Raw genomic sequence first — 17,814 nt, 5'->3', positions numbered from 1 at the left:
AAAAATATTGTATTTTCAGCTGTTTGAAACTGGTGTACAAAACCGAAAGTAAAAGACACAAAAACTAAACTTAAGAACGAGAAGCCTAGAAATAACGAACAGAAGATCTACTTCTTACTATACTTGCATTCAAGATTTATAACGCACGTTTCTATTTGAATTTGGTCAGGTCTCCCAAAAAATTACATATTGTAGCTTTAAGTAACGTGTTTTATGTAACTATACCAAACATTACATATCATACTAATTTAGGGCCTCGGATTTACGTTTACTATGTTACATCTAGTCTATGAGACCAGGCTGACAGAACACACATATGCGCAAACGGTCCCAATATTACGGTAAAGATACGTCAATACCTGTAATTACGGTAAGGGTTTTCAGACCAAACTAGAGGCTGACCAAGCGTCAGTCATCGCTAACTGTCTAAGCGAAGAAAATGAAGCTGCCGTGGCTCTTGATCCCTCTTCTAACTTTACAGTTTTGTGGAGTTGATTTCATCGTGGCCGGATTAGGTAACAATAAAGCTATGGAATATGTACATTTTTGGAGGTCTGTGCTGGACTGAAATTGCATGACCGAATTATTCTCAGGAGTTCCCATTCATCCTAGCTAGCTAGCCCAGTTAACGTTAGCTAACAAACTAAGTTAGCTTGCAAGTAGAACCAATTGGTTGTATGCGAAATAATATTTTTTGATTTTTTGGCAGAAATCTTAATACAATATTGGATACAGAGTTTTCCCAAGGCATCCCTTTAAAGAAGGAATTTGATTAACCGTGTGGCTCAAATTGTTACTTTAGCTAAGGTTGGTTAATGTAATGCAACAGGTCTGTCAGAGTTGTAGTAACGTTAGGTCAGATTCTGACATTTAACCTAACCTTTCCCAGCCTGGTCTCATAGACTAGATGTAACACAGTAAATGTAAATCCGACATACTAAATTAGTAAAATACAGTATGGTTACATAAGACAGAAGGTTACTTAAAGTAAAAAGGAAAGGAGTGTGGTTGTTCGGGTGGGCATATAACGCAAATGTCAAGGCACCCAAAGGTTGCGTGTTCGAATCTATTCATGGTCAATTTTAGCTAATTAGAAACTTTGCAACTACTTTTTAGCTACTTTGCATCTACTTAGAATGTTAGCTGACGCTAACTCTTAACCTTAACCGCTAGCTGAAGTTAACCACCTAGCTATCGTTAGCCACAACAAATTGGAATACTTAACATATCATATGAATTGCAATTTGTAACATATCATACGAAATGGAGTGTCTCAGATTTATGTACAGAATACTATTAAATGCTTTGAGACCAGGTTGCCTTTCCTGACCTCAGTCTCTTCTAAATACTAGTGTGCAGCTAGCTTATCCCGTATTTACAACCCAATGCAGTGTAAGTAGCCTTTGCCACAGGCTTTCAGTGTGTAAGCAATCATGCACACTGATCTGTATTTCAGTAGTCCAGCAAGTGCATGCTCTTTGCCTAACAAGCTCTGTTTTATTAGGTAATGGTGGCAGGTGGCAGATATACCTTGAAAAGATCACCAAAGCCACGCAACTTTACAAGCCTTGCAGCCCATACAACTGCAGTTGCCATCTCAGGTAATGCATGCAGGAGAACTGATGTTGCTCCCTATGAGAACAGTATTGCTATACAAAAGGGTTTCAGCTTTTTAACCAAAGCCGTTGGTTGCCTTGTTAGAGCAGATCCTTCATTCTTTCTCCATTGTCCTCAATCCATCCAGTGTCTTGAATGATGACCTACAACCCTTCAGAGAGGGAGTGTCTGAGGAGCTAATGGCGGACACGCTTCGTCGTGGCGTGGGCACCCATTACCAAATCATTAGTGGTAAACTGTATCGGGAACAGAACTGTATGTTCCCAGCCAGGTGAGGAAACAAAACATTCAAATTAGTCTGTGTACACATCTGAGTTTGTGTGTGCAAGTGTTTCTCATCAAGCTTAGAAATCAGACCCTGGTTTTGTATGATAATCCATTAATTAGTGGTCGATCATTTAGTAAAATGTATTATCTTTAGGCCTATATCAGTAGTGAGCTAGTTAATATGATAGTCATCATGTCTCAGCTGTCTGTCTCTCTGATTGGTTTAGGTGTAGTGGGGTGGAGCACTTCATCTTGCAGGTGATTGACAAGTTGCCAGACGTGGAGATGGTGGTGAACGTGCGAGACTACCCTCAGGTGCCAGGCTGGGTGCAGCCTATCCTGCCTGTCCTGTCTTTCAGTAAGGTCAGCTCTGCGACCATACATGTCCTCATCACACACACACAACAGTGTTGCTTTTATGTTATTTAGAAATGTTTTTACTTTTGTAAATGTATATATATTTGTTGGAAGTAGTAAAAGAGAGTTGTCCAATGTGATGGCATTTGTGTGTGTAAAATGAAAGTGTGTGGTGTGCATTCAGACTGCTGACTACCAGGACATCATGTATCCTGCCTGGACCTTTTGGGAGGGGGGCCCGGCGGTATGGCCCATATATCCCACTGGACTAGGACGATGGGACCTCATGAGGGATGACCTTAAAAAGTTGGTTTTGACCTCCTTGTGATACAAGGAAACACTTGTATTTTATTTATTTTACCAGATAATTTTCTCTGTTATTCACAAACACTCTGTTTGTGTTAGATCGGCAGCACAGTGGCCCTGGAAGAGGAAAGAGTCCAGAGGATTCTTCAGAGGATCCAGGACTAGTCCTGAGAGGGACCCCCTGGTCCTTCTATCCAGAGAGGCTCCAGACCTGGTGGATGCTGAGTACACAAAGAACCAGGCCTGGAAGTCTGAGAAGGTCCGTCTGGAACTACCAATGCAAATGTCTGTGTGACAGTGGCTTGAATGCACTGAGAGCAGTGTTATGTTTTTCAACCGCAATATCAACATCAACAACTGTTCAATAGCCTCTTCTTTTTTTTCTTAGGACACACTAGGTAGACCACCAGCTAAGGAGATTCCCCTGGTGGAGCACTGTCAATACAAGTAAGAACAAGATATTATGGTGGAATTGCATTGAGCTTGGTTTTGTGTTTACAATGTTTTACATCAAGTGCATAGATGTGGCTTCACTCACTGGCATTTTCCAGGTCAGCCTGGATAAAATTAGACTAATTTAAAAAAAAAAAATGTTTTTAGCTTCAGAGATTTTTAGATTGACTGAGAAAACATGGCCCTGGTTTTCATGAGTTGAGAGGGAAACTTCCATTACCTGTTTCAAAGGTCTGTTAATTAACCCTGGTTATTTATCTTAAACCTTCAGCTATGGAATAAAACACTACAGGGGTGCATTGTCAGTTACGTTTGTACGTCAGGCCAGGGCTCCAAATCATTACCTCACCATTGTGGCCCCACCCGTTGCAGACTACCAAGGACAGGGTAACTTTTTCCTTACCCTGTACACACTGTGTGATTTCCACCACAATTCCTACCTCATCATCTGACCTCTAACCCCTCAGGTACCTGTTCAACTTCCGGGGCGTGGCGGCCAGCTTCCGCCTCAAGCACCTGTTCCTGTGTGGCTCTCTGGTCTTCCATGTAGGGGAGGAGTGGCTGGAGTTCTTCTATCCCCAGCTGCTGCCCTGGGTACACTACATCCCTGTCAAACAGGACCTCTCTGACCTCAGGTGACCTGTCTGGCTTGGCTGTGTATCATAACTGTTCAACTGTCAACCTGCTCCATGGGTAGTGTAGTGGAATATGTGGTTTGTCTAATGTCTGAATGTTCTCTGTTATATATATATATATAGTGATGTCCCCTTTTTCTGTCTTTCCAGGGAACTGCTACAGTTTGTGAAAGAAAACGATGACGTCGCTCAAGAGATTGCCGCTAGGTAATCTAGAAACTAGAAAAAATGGCTTTAGACTGGTTACATTAACTGTCTGCTTTCTCACAGCTTGTACAGTAGCATGCTAAATAATCAGACTATTGATATTGTTGACTTATGTTAGTTGACCAACCTCTGCCTCCAGGGGTCAGCGGTTCATCCTGGACCACCTGAGGATGGAGGATGTGTCGTGTTACTGGGAGAGACTCCTCACTGAGTTTGGTGGGCTGCTCAAGTACAAACTCCAGAGGAAGACTAACTACAATCAGGTCATCCACAAGCATGGGAGGACAGAACTGTGACCGAGCCAGGGGGGTCACTCTGTATGGACTATATGGAGGCAGCTCCAGTCAATAGATAGCGGCAGATCACACTGCTTATTAATGTTCCTAATGCTGGTCTTAGAATTAGGAATTGCTGGTCTTCACATTTAGGCTGTTGTCTCCCCATAGATTCTTCATAGGGTTAGATGTAATGGAGTACCTTTTTAAAGTATTGTGTTATAGAAGATTTAGGAGCTTAAAAACGCTATAAGAAGAAAGCGGCTATTTGGGATTGAAATTACCATTGGGATTAGCACACAGAAAGAGTAGGATACTGTATATATTGGTTCTATCACACAGTTTACAGTTTGTATTTAGCAGACCTGGGTTCAAATACTGTGTAGGGTATTAGAATTACTTTCAAATATATTTGGAAGTAATTATTTAGGTCTTTTTTTATTTGAAAAGACAAATAGTTGAATATTGGAATGTATTTGAAAATACGCAAATACGCTGACTCAAATACACTCCCATGCATTTAGCCCAGGCATTACATTTTTTGATGTTGAAATTAGTATTTGAAAGGGAAAGGGGGATATATAGTCAGTTGTACAACTGAATGCATTCAACTGAAATGCGTTTAATGCATTTAACCCAACCCCTCTGAAAATACAGTACTTTCAAATAATTCCAATACAAGTAGTTGATTCGGGCCACATTATTTGAAAATACTTTATTTTCTCTGTATTTACTTAACAAATTATCAAATACACATGTATTTGAACCCAGGCCTGGTATTTAGTCTTTCCATGCTCAAAATATCAGCGACTTTATGCCTCAAAAGGAACTTAGGGTAGAGGATTTATAAAGAGCTTAATAGCGTTTGCTATTAGGCGAAATCAGTTCTCACCCCACACTGAAATTGTGTGAAAAATCTATGAAATTGGTTGATTCTGGGAAATTTCACCTAAAAGCCCATTTTCCATCTGCTTTCCCTTACTGCCCTCTAGTGTGTGACAAGCCCTGTATGCTGCTCAGGAGTTGATACTTACATCTTCCATTTTATTGCCAGTGGTCCATTCAACTACAAACACAACCAAAACACTCCTCACCTCAAGAGTGTTGCCTCTGTTTAAGAAGAACAATACACTACCATTGCCATATACTGTAGCGATACGATGAAGCTTGAAACACTACATATTAAGCAGTAAATAACTACACTCAACACCAAGTGCCAATAGAACGTGATTCATTAATGTAGAATGACATGTCAAGCCCACTGTCACTACACTACTTTACTTGGACCTGCCTTGGAAATGATGAGTATAAGCCACAATGGAAATGAAATTTTTAATATGTTCAAGATTTCCCATTGTAGAATGTATGTGTTAGTTCTCTGATTCTACAGCTGTGGCATACACGAATGTAAGGTACTTTGCGCTGTGTATTGTCTTGACCAAAGACTACGAGGTGCAATGCCAAAAAACTATGTTCAGCTTGTGGTCAAAACATATAATGTGATCTTCATGGTTAGTCAGAGTATTGTATGCACAGAGATTGTACTATCATGGGCAGGTTGATTCGCCTGCAAAATCGGTGGAATAGTTTTGGTTTGTCAGTTGGGCTTTAATTAATAGTAATTGATGCTATTTTTTGGCTTGAAACACAATGACAATGTTGTGATATGATGCAATAACAGCCTTTTGTCAATGTTTTGTTTCCTTACATTTTACATTTTTATATCGAATGTATCATTTTTAACTCTGTAATAAACCATTCAAATCAAGTAAATGCACAATTGTCTCCAATGAATGTGTATGTTTGGTCCTCCACCTGAAGGGGGTGCTCTCCAACTAAATAGCTTTAATTTACTAGCTAGCAGTTCAGGGGTGTGCCGGTGGAAATCAGCAGCAGGTAGGAAAGACAAACTACAAGGACCTTTCAGAATAAATAGGTAAATACTCAGAAAACAACTTAACCGTTCAAACGTAGTCTGCGATATAACTATGCTTAGCTACGTTAGACAAATAATAGACTGCTTCACAAGCACGGAACTGCTGAACAAGTTCGCATACACAGCTAACGTTAGCTAGCATGATGAATCCCCTTAGCTCTTTGCTTGTTCGCATGGAACAAGATGCTTTGAGAACGTGAAGTTATGGTAAAGACATGTACCGTCTTTGGTAACCGTGTCACCTCACCTGCTCCACTTGAATGCAAACGTAACATATCTATTGTCGTTCAGTCTGCTTCATACGATAGGTTACCTAAGTGGGCATCTTTACCTTGGGTGTTGTTGACCCATATGTCATAACAGCTGATTGTAGCTAGCCTGATCATTTCCAGCCAGTGTAGACCGTATTTATCAATGTTCCAGCAAGTGTTAAAGTTCCATTACAATAAATACCAACTCTAGAAATGTATAGTAATGTACAGTAGGTATTCTATTGTACACACTAATGACTATGCGATGTCAGATGCGGTATTAAAACAGCTGTTGTACTGTTTGTGTTTTGTCCATTTTCTCTCGTTTCCTCTGCCCAAGGGGCATTTATTTAGCAGAAGGATTAGCTGTAACATAAGTGTAACATCCTAGCTCCTGGCCATGTGTTCTCAGATCCAGCTCCCACTGCTGGTGAAGCGTTCATGATGCATCCTCCTGAACGGCCTGGGGCGTCCCCAGCCCCGTGTCAGCAGGCAGCCTCTGCCCCCCAGGGCACCCTCTGCACCAGACCACTGGGGGGTCTCCTCCAGCTAGCCATGCCCTCCCTGGGCCTCCTCTTCCCCAGGGTCCATGCAGCTGACAGTGTGGCTCCTGCCCCGGTACAGATCCCCTCCCCCCTGCCCAGCCTCGTGGGCAAGCCAGAGTTCCCAGACACTGGATGGGACCGCATCAAGGATCTCTTCGACAGGGAGTAAGTTATGACCGTGACACCTCTCTCCTATTGTCTGTGGCTTAGCTGAGTAAACCCATCACCATCGGGGATCGCTCCCCATTGCTTACCTGTGCAGCAGATGAGTTTTCTAGCCTGCACTTAGTTTAGAAGGTTCCAGTTAGTTTAGAAGGTTCCAGACTTCTAGTGTAGCATAACCATCACTTGCCTTACAGGGCTTCATACATTGGCTGTCTAAAAATGCTCTGTTTGATTTTAAAGCTTGTTTTTACACCCCTTTCCTGTGCTCCCAGTGAAATGCAGAAGTATCCTGAGGAGCTCTCCAGCGTGGTGAAGAGTACCTTCGCTGCCGCCTTGGCCGGCATGATCTACGGAGGGCTGCCCGCCGCCCGGCACGCCAGGGAGAGGTTCATCCAGCTCCACCAGGCTGAGATATACCACAGCCGAGTGGAAGCTGTGGTGAGTGTCTGCGGTTGTGAATTAACAGCAGGCCATTACATACATACATGCAATACGATGTCAGTGCTTTTGTATACATTTCCCAAGTGCAGCAAAAGTACATTGTCTGTCAATTAAAAAAAAAAAAATGTTTGTCTTGTGTTGATGGAGGCTTTGTGTTGTCGTTGTTCTCCCCCAGCGTTCTGCCCATAACGCAGCCATCCGGGGCTTTGTGAGGTATGGCTGGAGGTGGAGCTGGAGAGTGGCAGCCTTCGTCACATTATTCAAGTAAACAATAACTACATGACTATTCAGTATGGGACTCTTTCCTCTGTGGCCACTATATTAGTTTGTTCTCCTGTGTTCAGTGACATTGGTTGATTCTCTCGCTCTCTGTGTGTGTGTTCTGTTAGCACTGTGAGCACAGGCCTGTCTGTGTACAGAGATAAGTATACCCTCAGCCACTACGCAGCAGCCGGAGGTGAGTTACTTCAACACCCAAATGGAGAGGATACCTCAATGTATTATACACACCCACACTTATTCAACTACTTCACAGTAATAATTTGTAAGACATATACAGTGCCTAAGGAAAGTATTCAGACCCCTTGACTTTTTCCACATTTTGTTCAGTTACAGCCTTATTCTAAAGTGTATTAAATAGTTTTTTTTCCCTACACACAATAACCCATAATGACAAAGCAAAAACAGAAAACAGAAATATCACATTTACATAAGTATTCAGACCCTTTACTCAGTACTTTGTTGAAGCACTTTTGGCAGCAATTACAGCCTTGAGTCTTCTTGGGTATGATGCTACAAACTTGGCACACCTGTATTTGGGGAGTTTCTCCCATTCTTCTCTGCAGATCCTCTCAAGCTCTGTCAGGTTGGATGGGGAGCGTTGCTGCACAGCTATTTACAGGTCTCTCCAGAGATGTTTGATCGGGTTCAAGTCCGGGCCACTCGGACATTCAGAGACTTGTCCCGAAGCCACTCCTGTGTTGTCTTGGGTGTGTGCTTAGGGTTGTTGTCCTGTTGGAAGGTGAACCTTTGCCCCAGTCCGAGGTCCTGAGTGCTCTGGAGCAGGTTTTCATCAAGGATCTCTCTGTACTTTGCTCCATTCATCTTTGCCTCGATCCTGACTTGTCTCCCAGTCCCTGCCGCTGAAAAACATCCCCACAGCATGATGCTCGCAAACTCCAAGCGGGCTGTCATGTGCCTTTAACTGAGGAGTGGCTTCCATCTGGCCACTCTACCATAAAGGCCTGATTGGTGGAGTGCTGCACAGATGGTTGTCCTTCTGGAAGGTTCTCCCATCGCCACAGAGGAACTATGGAGCTCTGTCAAAGTGACCATTGGGTTCTTGATCACCTCCCTGACCAAGGCGCTTCTCCACCGATTGCTCAGTTTGGCCGGGCGGCCAGCTCTAGGAAGAGTTGGTGGTTCCAAACTTCTTCCATTTAAGAATGGAGGCCACTGTGTTCTTGGGGACCTTCAATGCTGAAGAAATGTTTTGGTACCCTTCACCAGATCTGTGCCTCGACACAATCCTGTCTCGGAGCTCTACGGACAATTATTTCGACCTCATGGCTTGGTTTTTGCACGGTCAACTGTGGGACCTTATATAGACAGGTGTGTGCCTTTCCAAATCACAATCCTGTCTCTGAGCTCTACGGAATTAAAAATTGTTAAATAATTGTTTAAATGTCACCCATTTTCGAAATTTCAGCTAATTTGTTGAAAATGAAAAACATCTAATTTACATAAGTATTCACACCCCGTTGCTATGACACTTCAAATTGAGCTCAGGTGCATCCAATTTCCTTTGATAATGTCGCTACAACTTCATTGGAGTCCACCTGTGGCCAATTCAATTGTTTGGACATGATTTAGAAAGAAACACACCTGTCTATATAAAGTCCCACAGTTGACAGTGCTTGTCAGAGCAGAAACTATACCATGAAGTCCAAGGAACTGTCTGTAGATTTCCGAGAGAGAATTGTGATCAGGCATATATCTGGGGAAGGGTATAAAACAATTTTCTAGAGTGTTGAAAATTTCCATGAGCACAGTGGTCTCCATTGGGAAATCTGGGTTTTATGGGAGAGTGGCCAGACGGAAGGCACTCCTGAGAAAAAGTCACATGAAAGCATGCTTGGAGTTTGCAGAAGGGCACGTGAAAGAATCTGAGCATAAGGCAAAAGATTATGTGGTCTGATGAGACAGAAATGTAACTCTGACCTGAATGCAAAACGTTATGTCTGGAGAAAACCAGGCACAGCTCATCACCCATCTAACACCATCCCTACCGTGAAGCATGGTAGTGGCAGCATCATGCTATGGGGATGCTTTTCAGCAGCAGGGACTTGGGAGACTGGTAAGGATAGAGGGAACAATGAATGGAGACATACATGCAAATCCTGCTTCAGTGCAAACAACCTTAGACTGGGGCAAAGATTTACGTTCCAACAGGACAATGACCCCAAGCATACAGCCAAAGCAATGCTGGAATGGCTTCAGAACAAGACTGTGAAAGTCCTTGAGTGGCCCAGACTTGAATCCCATTGAAAATCTGTGGAAGTACACCGCCGCTCCCCATCTAACTTAATAGAGCTTGAAAACATCTGCAAGGAAGAATGGGAGAAAATCCCCAAATCCAGATGTACAAAGCTGATACAGACATACCCAACACGACTAAAAGCTGTAATCGCCACCAATGGTGCTGCTTCTACAAAGTATTGGCTCAAGGGTGTTAATACTTATGTAAATTAGTCATTTCTGTATTTAATTTTTAATACATTTGCTAATTTCTAAAAACATGTTTTCACTTTGTCATTATGGGGCATTGTGTGTAGATGGGTGAGAGATTTTATTTTATTTTGAATTCAGGCTGTAACACAACAAAATGTCGAATAAGTCAAGGGGTATGAATACTTTCTGAAAGCACAGTAAGTGGGATTATTGTAAATGTGTGAGTATGACATTCCTGCCTGTGTGGGTTTGAGCAGCTGTGACAGGAGGCCTATTCAGGCTGAACCTGGGTCTTGGGGGACTGGTGGCAGGCACGGCCATAGGAGCAACCATGGGGTGAGATATGAGCGTTTTCAATGGCAAAATAACGGGCTAGTTTTGAACAAAGTGGTTACCTGGAGTAATAGTGTTGACAGTGGAGAAGAGGTATGAGGAATAGTTTGAGGGAGCCAGATAGTCCAGGCTTACCCTGCAGTATGGTAAAATATGAACTATGAAGCCTGAAGGATGTCAGAAGCAAGTCTCTGGCTGCCAGCTGCGCCCCCTCCCTGCAACCCCTCTGCTTCCCAGCTGCACCCTTTCCTCCTCTCCCAACCCTCCAGCCCCCCTCCCTCCCCCTAGCCATGCGCTGGGTGCCAGAGGGACTCATGTGCGTTGCAGAGGGCTGTGTTTGGGGCAGTAGAGCAGGGACAGAGGCCAAGGCAGCAGCTGCCCATTTATTTTTACCACCCCATTGTTACGCCAGCGTTTCATCTCCATCCAGCTCCCTCTATCGCTGCTGCACTAGTCCCTTCTGTCATATCCTCTTCTCCTGTCTTCTCCCTCCTTTTCCTCTCCTGTCTCTCTTCCCCTTTCCATGTCTGTCACATAGTCTTTGATTTGTATGTATATCTAATGTGTCAGTGAAGGTTTTTAGAGTAGTAATGGACTGGGTGTATGTGATCCAACATTCAAGCCATGTTGCTGTGTCTCCAGAGCGAAGCAGAGCGCTGTCCATGTCTGCCTCAGTGCCCAGCCACCTGGACCGTGTGTTTGATGTGTGCAAACAGCCCCAGGAGCACCCACAGCCTCAGCCAGGTGCAGGGGAGGGGGGAGGGAGAAATGAAAGCAGGCAGCTAATCAGATAACACATCACGCTCCAAATGTCTGCCCCTACCTCCCTCATAGTCCTGACACATGGACGAGGTGATAGGGGCGGGCCGGGTTACTAAGTGAGTGACAGCCACCACAGCTCTTCATGCTAAGCTATGTTTAGGGGGTTTGGAATGAGAGCTGTAGTCGATAATGGGAACCTGGATAGATGAAACCCTGATTGATACTCATGAGTGAAACAATTAAATGCTCAGAGAGGCAGCAACATGGCGTCCAGCTCTGAAGTTGGCCAAACTCTCTGTATTGTATAACAGGCTGAGGGTTATTGAGAGTAAGTGACAGCCACAGTGACATAATTTAATGTGACGCAGAACATTGACATGTTGGAATGAAGGTGATGTCAGCTCGGCTCATGTCATCTCTTGTCAGGGTGCCGGCAGGAGTTCTGATCATCGCCATGCAGGGATTGGCGGGAGAAACGGTCCGGGAGAGGAGGAGGAGGGAGCGCAGAGAGCTGTATGAACTAAAACTGGCGGAATGGTACATTCCATGGGCATCAAAACACACACACACACTTTTTTTTACTCCTAGTATTCACTCACTTTTTCCTACGCCCTCAAGGAGTGCCCGTTTGCAGTTGACGGATGACCTGATTGGTGATTTGAGCAGCAGTGGGCGGATCCAGGATGTAGATCAGGACATACAGAAGATCCAGGAGCTGCTCAGTTTACCACGGAACGAGGGCGTGGCCCAGGACTCTGACAGCCATTGACAGCAGCTGAAATACTCTAACTGATACCAATCATAGCCATCCTCACAGACAGACAATGGTGGGTGAGACTTTCCTCACCTCTGAGGACATACTGGTTTCTTTTGATGTTGACTACTCTATTCTATGTTCTGTTGAATAGAAAAGAGGACCTACTTATTTGCTCAACAAAATATGTATTGATGCTGAATTATGAATGATACTGTAAATGTGATGACTTTGTCTGGAACTTTGAAATGATTTCCAACATATTTAATATAAATGGCAATAATGACACAGTATCTTCAAGTCTGAAATCCACTGCATTAGTCATGACATTGTGTGTAAAGTACATGAGGCTGAGAGCCAGTGGGTTGGAAGTTGTGGTCCCATTATTCAGAAGAACTCTGAGGAAAAGCACTACATTTTAGTCATTTAGCAGACGCTCTTATCCAGAGCAACTTACAGGAGCAATTAGGGTTGTGTTTTGCTCAAGCGCACATCAGATTTTTCACTTAGTCAGCTCGGGATTCAAACCAGCGACCTTTCGGTTACTGTCCCAACGCTCTGAACCGCTAGGCTGCCTGCTGCCCAGTGTGTAGGTTAAGACACAATCACATTGCCATTATGTTCAGAAAATTGATCAAGCAAACGACTGCTAGGCAATTCCATGGTAATGATGCTGAGACTCCCGATTTTTCACTTTAAAATGTATGCCAAACAAAAACCAATGATTGCAAAGTTAAACAAACCATAAAGCTATGCACAAGGACGACTTTTAACAATTTCCATTGAACATTTTACAAAAACATTTCTTTGAACAGTGCAAATGCAAAGTTTGTTAACAGAAGAACGGTTTGTGCTGTTTGTGCCATCCTTCTGTTACCAAACTTTGCATCTGCACTGTTCAAGTAAATGCATTTTGGTAAAAAAAAAAATACATTTAGAATTGAAAAATTGGAGTCTCAGCATTCTGTTACCATGGAATTGACCTGCTTTATTCTTTCTTAATGGCAGTGGGGCGTGTGTCTAGAAACATGAAAATTGAATTACAATCTGTGTGTTTCCATGTCTGTTTGTAGGCCTGTGATGTTGGCCCCTGGGCTTGTCAGCAGCAACTAGGTCAAACATAGCCTCTGCCCCTGCTGTAAACAAGATGTGGCACACTAACAGCTGGGGCTCGGAACGCGACTCAGATTGACAACAAATAGCCAGGAGATTGGAAAGAGAGACGAGTCGTTAGTTAACACAGCTAACATTCTAATTCTACTTTTAAAGGTTTGGTCAGTGACGATCGGTTACAGCCATGTGCTTTAGTGTGTCATTAAGTTATGATTGTGTAATTCAATTCAATCATCATCTGAATGAATTACATTTCATGTCCTATCAGAGGGAGTCTGCTCAGATCAACAAGTGATGTAAGCATTATTATGCAAATTAGTTTTTGTTGAAATGTAATGCAATAGTGTCTCCTTTTGTTCCAGGGAGCTATTACTAAAGAAATGCATTCCTCTTCACCTCCCAGCAGAAGGCTAGCCTACAGTTAAAATTTAAATAATTTGATTAGAATGGCATTAGGAATGTATGGAATTTATTTTCAGGGCACTGGGCAGCATGTTTTAGACAAAACAATGACAGGCTTTTAAAACATACAGTTGAAGTCGGAAGTTTACATACACTTAGGTTGGAGTCATTAAAACTGTTTTTTCAACCACTCCACAAATTTCTTATCAACATACTATAGTTTTGGCAAGTCGGTTAGGACATCCACTTTGTGCATGACACAAGTAATTTTCCCAACAATTGTTTACAGAGAGATTATTTCACTTATAATTCACTGTATCACAATTCCAGTGGGTCAGAAGTTTACATACACTAAGTTGAGTGTGTCTTTAAACAGCTTGGAAAATTCCAGAAAATTATGTCGTGGCTTTAGAAGCTTCTGATAGGATAATTGACATAATTTGAGTCAATTGGAGGTGTACCTGTGGATGTATTTCAAGGCCTACCTTCAAACTCAGTGCCTCTTTGCTTGGCATCATGGGGAAATCAAAAGAAATCAGCCAAGACCTCAGAAAGAATTGTATACCTCCACAAGTCCGGTTCATCTTTGGGAGCAATTTCCAAATGCCTGAAGGTACCACGTCCATCTGTACAAACAATAGTATGCAAGTATAAACACCATGGGACCACGCAGCCATCATACCGCTCAGGAAGGAGACGCGTTCTGTCTCCTAGAGATGAACGGACTTTGGTGCGAAAAGTGCAAATCAATCCCAGAACAGCAGCAAAGGACCTTGTGAAGATGCTGGAGGAAACAGGTACAAAAGTATCTATATCCACAGTAAAACAAGTCCTATATCGACATAACCTGAAAGGCTGCTCAGCAAGGAAGAAGCCACTGCTCCAAAACCGCCATTAAAAAAAGCCAGACTACGGTTTGCAACTGCACATGGGGACAAAGATTTTACTTTTTGGAGAAATGTCCTCTGGTCTGATGAAACAAAAATAGAACTGTTTGGCCATAATGACTATTGTTATGTTTGGAGGAAAAAGGGGGATGCTTGCAAGCTGAAGAACACCATCCCAACCGTGAAGCGTGGGGGTGCTTTGCTGCAGTAGGGACTGGTGCACTTCACAAAATAGATGGCATCATGAGGTAGGAAAATGATGTGGATATATTGAAGCAACATCAAGACATCAGTTAGGAAGTTAAAGCTTGGTCACAAATGGGTCTTCCAAATGGACAATGACCCCAAGCATACTTCAAAAGTTGTGGCAAAATGGCTTAAAACAACAAAGTCAAGATATTGGAGTGGCCATCACAAAGCTCTGACCTCAATCCTATAGAAAATTTGTGGGCAGAACTGAAAAAGCTTATGCGAGCAAGGAGGCCTGCAAACCTGACTCTGTTACACCAGCTCTGTCAGGAGGAATGGGCCAAAATTCACCCAACTTATTGTGGGAAGCTTGTGAAATATCAGGAATTGTGAGAAACTGAGTTTAAATGTATTTGGCTAAGGTGTATGTAAACTTCCGACTTCAACTGTATTTTACTGCTGTAAAATATTTTGCTGCTGTACATTGCATAGATAGTATAACATCTCTACGCCTACAGTGTGTATGTAAAGCTGTCAAAGCTAATGGGATCTCCGTATAGGGCATGACCACTGCACCCGAAATAACATTAGAAAGGTAGGTGTCTATAGAAAAGCAACCTCAGAGGTTACGTGAGAAATGCAAATGAAAACCGACCAATTTGGTGCAGTTGAAAACCTCACCACTGTCAGTTCCTTGTCTCACTGCATCAGTGTTGACATCACCATGTGTCCGCTAACAACGTTGGGTAACGGATGTAGCCTTGGTTCTCTGAGTAGTCTGTCGCCAAGCGATTTATGGGAACTCCTCGCGATGTGATTGAAATGCTTAATATCAAAGATGTTTAAGTGATAATGGATGTTAAGTGATGGTTGATTAGTATGTATGTACAAGGTTCACGGTACGCTCACTTTTCTGGGTTGAGCGAGTGTGCCGTGTCCAGAATCACAGCCCTCACTGATGGTGTGGACATAACATTGAGTGTGTAGTACCTTATGAAAGTCATGGGTGTTGCCCTACTTGCAACAGCACAGATAGAGTCCAGGGAGAACCCTCTGAGCAGGGCCCATGAAGTGACCATACCCCTGGTGGAGTGTGCTACTACGCTGTCTGGAGTTGGTCTACCTGCTGCAGCATATGATTTTGACACTGCATTGGTAATCCAATGTACCAGTCTCTGCTTCAAAACAGTGCAACCTTTGAAGTTCTCCCCATAACACACAAATACTGTTCTGTTTGACAAACAGTTCTTGTTGCAGCAAGATATACATTTTGCCCGGTTAGGGCATTGAGTGCCTGCAACTCATGACTCCCTTGTGGGGAGGCGGGTGAAATGCCGCTATGATTAAGGGCTGGTTAGCATGTGATGATGAAAGCACTTTAGGTAAGAATGCTGGATTTGGCCGAAGCACTGCCTTAGAGCCATGTTCTGCTGAAGTGAGGCAGGAAGGATGGGTAGAAAGTGCATATAATTCTCCAACACGCTTGGCTTAAACAATAGCCAATAGAAAAGCAGTCTTGACTGAGAGCTCACATACACTATATATACAAAAGTATGTGGACACCCCTTCAGATTAGTGGTTTCGGCTATTTCAGCCACATCCGTTGCTGACAGGTGTATAAAATCGAGCACAAAGCCATGCGATCTCCATAGACAAACATTGGCAGTAGAATGGTCTTACTGAAGCGCTCAGTGACTTTCAACGTGGCATCATCATAGGATGCCACCTTTCCAACAAGTCAGTTCGTCAAATTTCTACCCTGCTAGAGCTGCCCCTGTCAACTGTAAGTGCTGTTATTGTGAAGTGGAAATGTCTAGAAGCAAGAATGGCTCAGCTGCAAAGTGGTAGGCCACACAAGCTGACAGAACAGGACCGCCGAGTGCTGAAGTGCATAGCGTGTAAAAATCAGTTTCATGAAATGGGTTTCCATGGCCGAGCAGCTCACACAAGCCTAAGATCACCATGCTCAATGCCAAACTTCGGCTGGAGTGGTGTAAAGCTCGCCACCATTGGACTCTGGAGCAGTGGAAACGCGTTCTCTGGAGTGATGAATCACGCTTCACCATCTGGAAGTCTGACGGATGCATCTAGGCTTGGCGGATGCAAGGAGAATGCTACCTGCCCCAATACATAGTGCCAACTGTAAAGTTTGGTGTTGGAGGAATAATGATCTGGGGCTGTTTTTCATGGTTCGGGCTAGGCCCCTTAGTTCCAGTGAAGGGAAATCCTAACGTTACAGCATACAATGACATTCTAAATGATCCCGTGCTTCCATCTTTGTGGCAACAGTTGGGGAAGGCCCTTTCCTGTTTCTGCTTGACAATGCCCCCGTGCACAAAGCGAGTTCCATACAGAAATGGATTGTCAAGATCGGTTTGGAAGAACTTGACTGCCCTGCACAGAACCCTGACCTTAACCCCACTGAACACCCATCAATTGGAACACCGACTGCGAGCCAGGCCTAATCGTCCAACATCAGTGCCTGACCTCACTAATGCTCTTTTGGCTGAATGGAAGCAAGTCTCTGCAGTAATGTTCCAGCATCTAGTGGAAAGCCTTCCCAGATTAGTGGAGGCTATTATAGCAGCAAAGGGGGAACCAACTCCATATTAATGCCCACGATTTTGGAATGAGATGTTCAGCCAGCAGGTGTCCACATACCTTTGGTCATGTAGTGTAGCTCAAGTGAAGACAGGGGCTCAAATTGTGGGCTCATAAGTGATCATAGGACAAGATCTAACGCCCATGAGGGTATTGAAGGAGAATTGGAGAGCCGTAGCCCGTGGGCACCTTTTAATGAATTGTAATTCTAGAATGCCCCTGATGATGCACCCGCAATCTGGCCATGACCCATAAAGATGGCTGCCATATACACTTTTAATGTATACTGAACAAAAATTACAACGCAACATGCAACAATTTCAACGATTTTACTGAGTTCATATAAGGAAATCAGTCAAGTAAAATACATGAATTAGGCACTAATCTATGGATTTCACATGACTGGGCAGGGGCGCAGCCATCGGTGGGCCTGGGAGGGCATAGGCCTACCCACTGGGAAGCCAGGCCCAGCCAATCAGAATGAGTTTTTCCACACAAAAGGGCTTTATTACAGACAGAAATACTCCTCAGTTTCATCAAGCTGGATGTAGAGTTCCTGGCTGGAATGGTTACATGTGGTCTGCGGTT

The 17,814-nt window shown here is 43.5% G+C and overlaps 2 protein-coding genes across 3 annotated transcripts; both read left to right on the top strand.

The window, feature by feature from the left end:
• Positions 1-422: 422 nt before the first annotated feature.
• poglut1 (protein O-glucosyltransferase 1) lies at positions 423-5,887 on the top strand. Its single transcript, XM_038997088.1, has 10 exons — positions 423-515; positions 1,505-1,601; positions 1,745-1,888; positions 2,112-2,247; positions 2,426-2,547; positions 2,647-2,806; positions 2,936-2,994; positions 3,468-3,635; positions 3,786-3,842; positions 3,982-5,887. Exons 1-10 carry the CDS (start codon positions 440-442, stop codon positions 4,136-4,138), a joined length of 1,176 nt encoding a protein of 391 aa, XP_038853016.1. The 5' UTR covers positions 423-439; the 3' UTR covers positions 4,139-5,887.
• A 73-nt stretch (positions 5,888-5,960) lies between these two features.
• Positions 5,961-12,327, top strand: timmdc1 (translocase of inner mitochondrial membrane domain containing 1). 2 transcript variants are annotated; one of them, XM_038998138.1, is made up of 8 exons: positions 5,961-6,053; positions 6,717-7,014; positions 7,287-7,452; positions 7,631-7,719; positions 7,845-7,912; positions 10,443-10,521; positions 11,707-11,817; positions 11,899-12,327. In XM_038998138.1, the coding sequence occupies exons 2-8, from the start codon at positions 6,746-6,748 to the stop codon at positions 12,047-12,049; spliced, it is 933 nt and encodes a 310-aa protein (XP_038854066.1). In that variant the 5' UTR covers positions 5,961-6,053; positions 6,717-6,745; the 3' UTR covers positions 12,050-12,327. The 2 variants fall into 2 exon arrangements, with proteins under 2 accessions (XP_038854066.1, XP_038854067.1); XM_038998139.1 differs by having other exon boundaries at positions 5,981-6,013.
• Positions 12,328-17,814: the final 5,487 nt, after the last annotated feature.

This window comes from Salvelinus namaycush, chromosome 7, assembly GCF_016432855.1.
Source record: "Salvelinus namaycush isolate Seneca chromosome 7, SaNama_1.0, whole genome shotgun sequence".
NCBI lineage: Eukaryota > Metazoa > Chordata > Actinopteri > Salmoniformes > Salmonidae > Salvelinus > Salvelinus namaycush.
Note: the sequence above shows the minus strand (reverse complement) of the source record. Positions and strands in the feature narration are given on the sequence as shown.

Excerpts from the sequence above, each read along its gene's own strand:
- timmdc1 (XM_038998138.1), top strand. The coding sequence starts at position 6,746 with ATGATGCATCCTCCTGAACGGCCTGGGGCGTCCCCAGCCCCGTGTCAG. Across the intron at positions 7,015-7,286 it reads AAGGATCTCTTCGACAGGGA|TGAAATGCAGAAGTATCCTG; the intron begins GTAAGTTATGAC and ends CTGTGCTCCCAG. Across the intron at positions 7,720-7,844 it reads GCCTTCGTCACATTATTCAA|CACTGTGAGCACAGGCCTGT; the intron begins GTAAACAATAAC and ends GTGTTCTGTTAG.
- poglut1 (XM_038997088.1), top strand. The coding sequence starts at position 440 with ATGAAGCTGCCGTGGCTCTTGATCCCTCTTCTAACTTTACAGTTTTGT. Across the intron at positions 2,807-2,935 it reads AGGCCTGGAAGTCTGAGAAG|GACACACTAGGTAGACCACC; the intron begins GTCCGTCTGGAA and ends TTTTTTTCTTAG. Across the intron at positions 3,636-3,785 it reads CAGGACCTCTCTGACCTCAG|GGAACTGCTACAGTTTGTGA; the intron begins GTGACCTGTCTG and ends CTGTCTTTCCAG.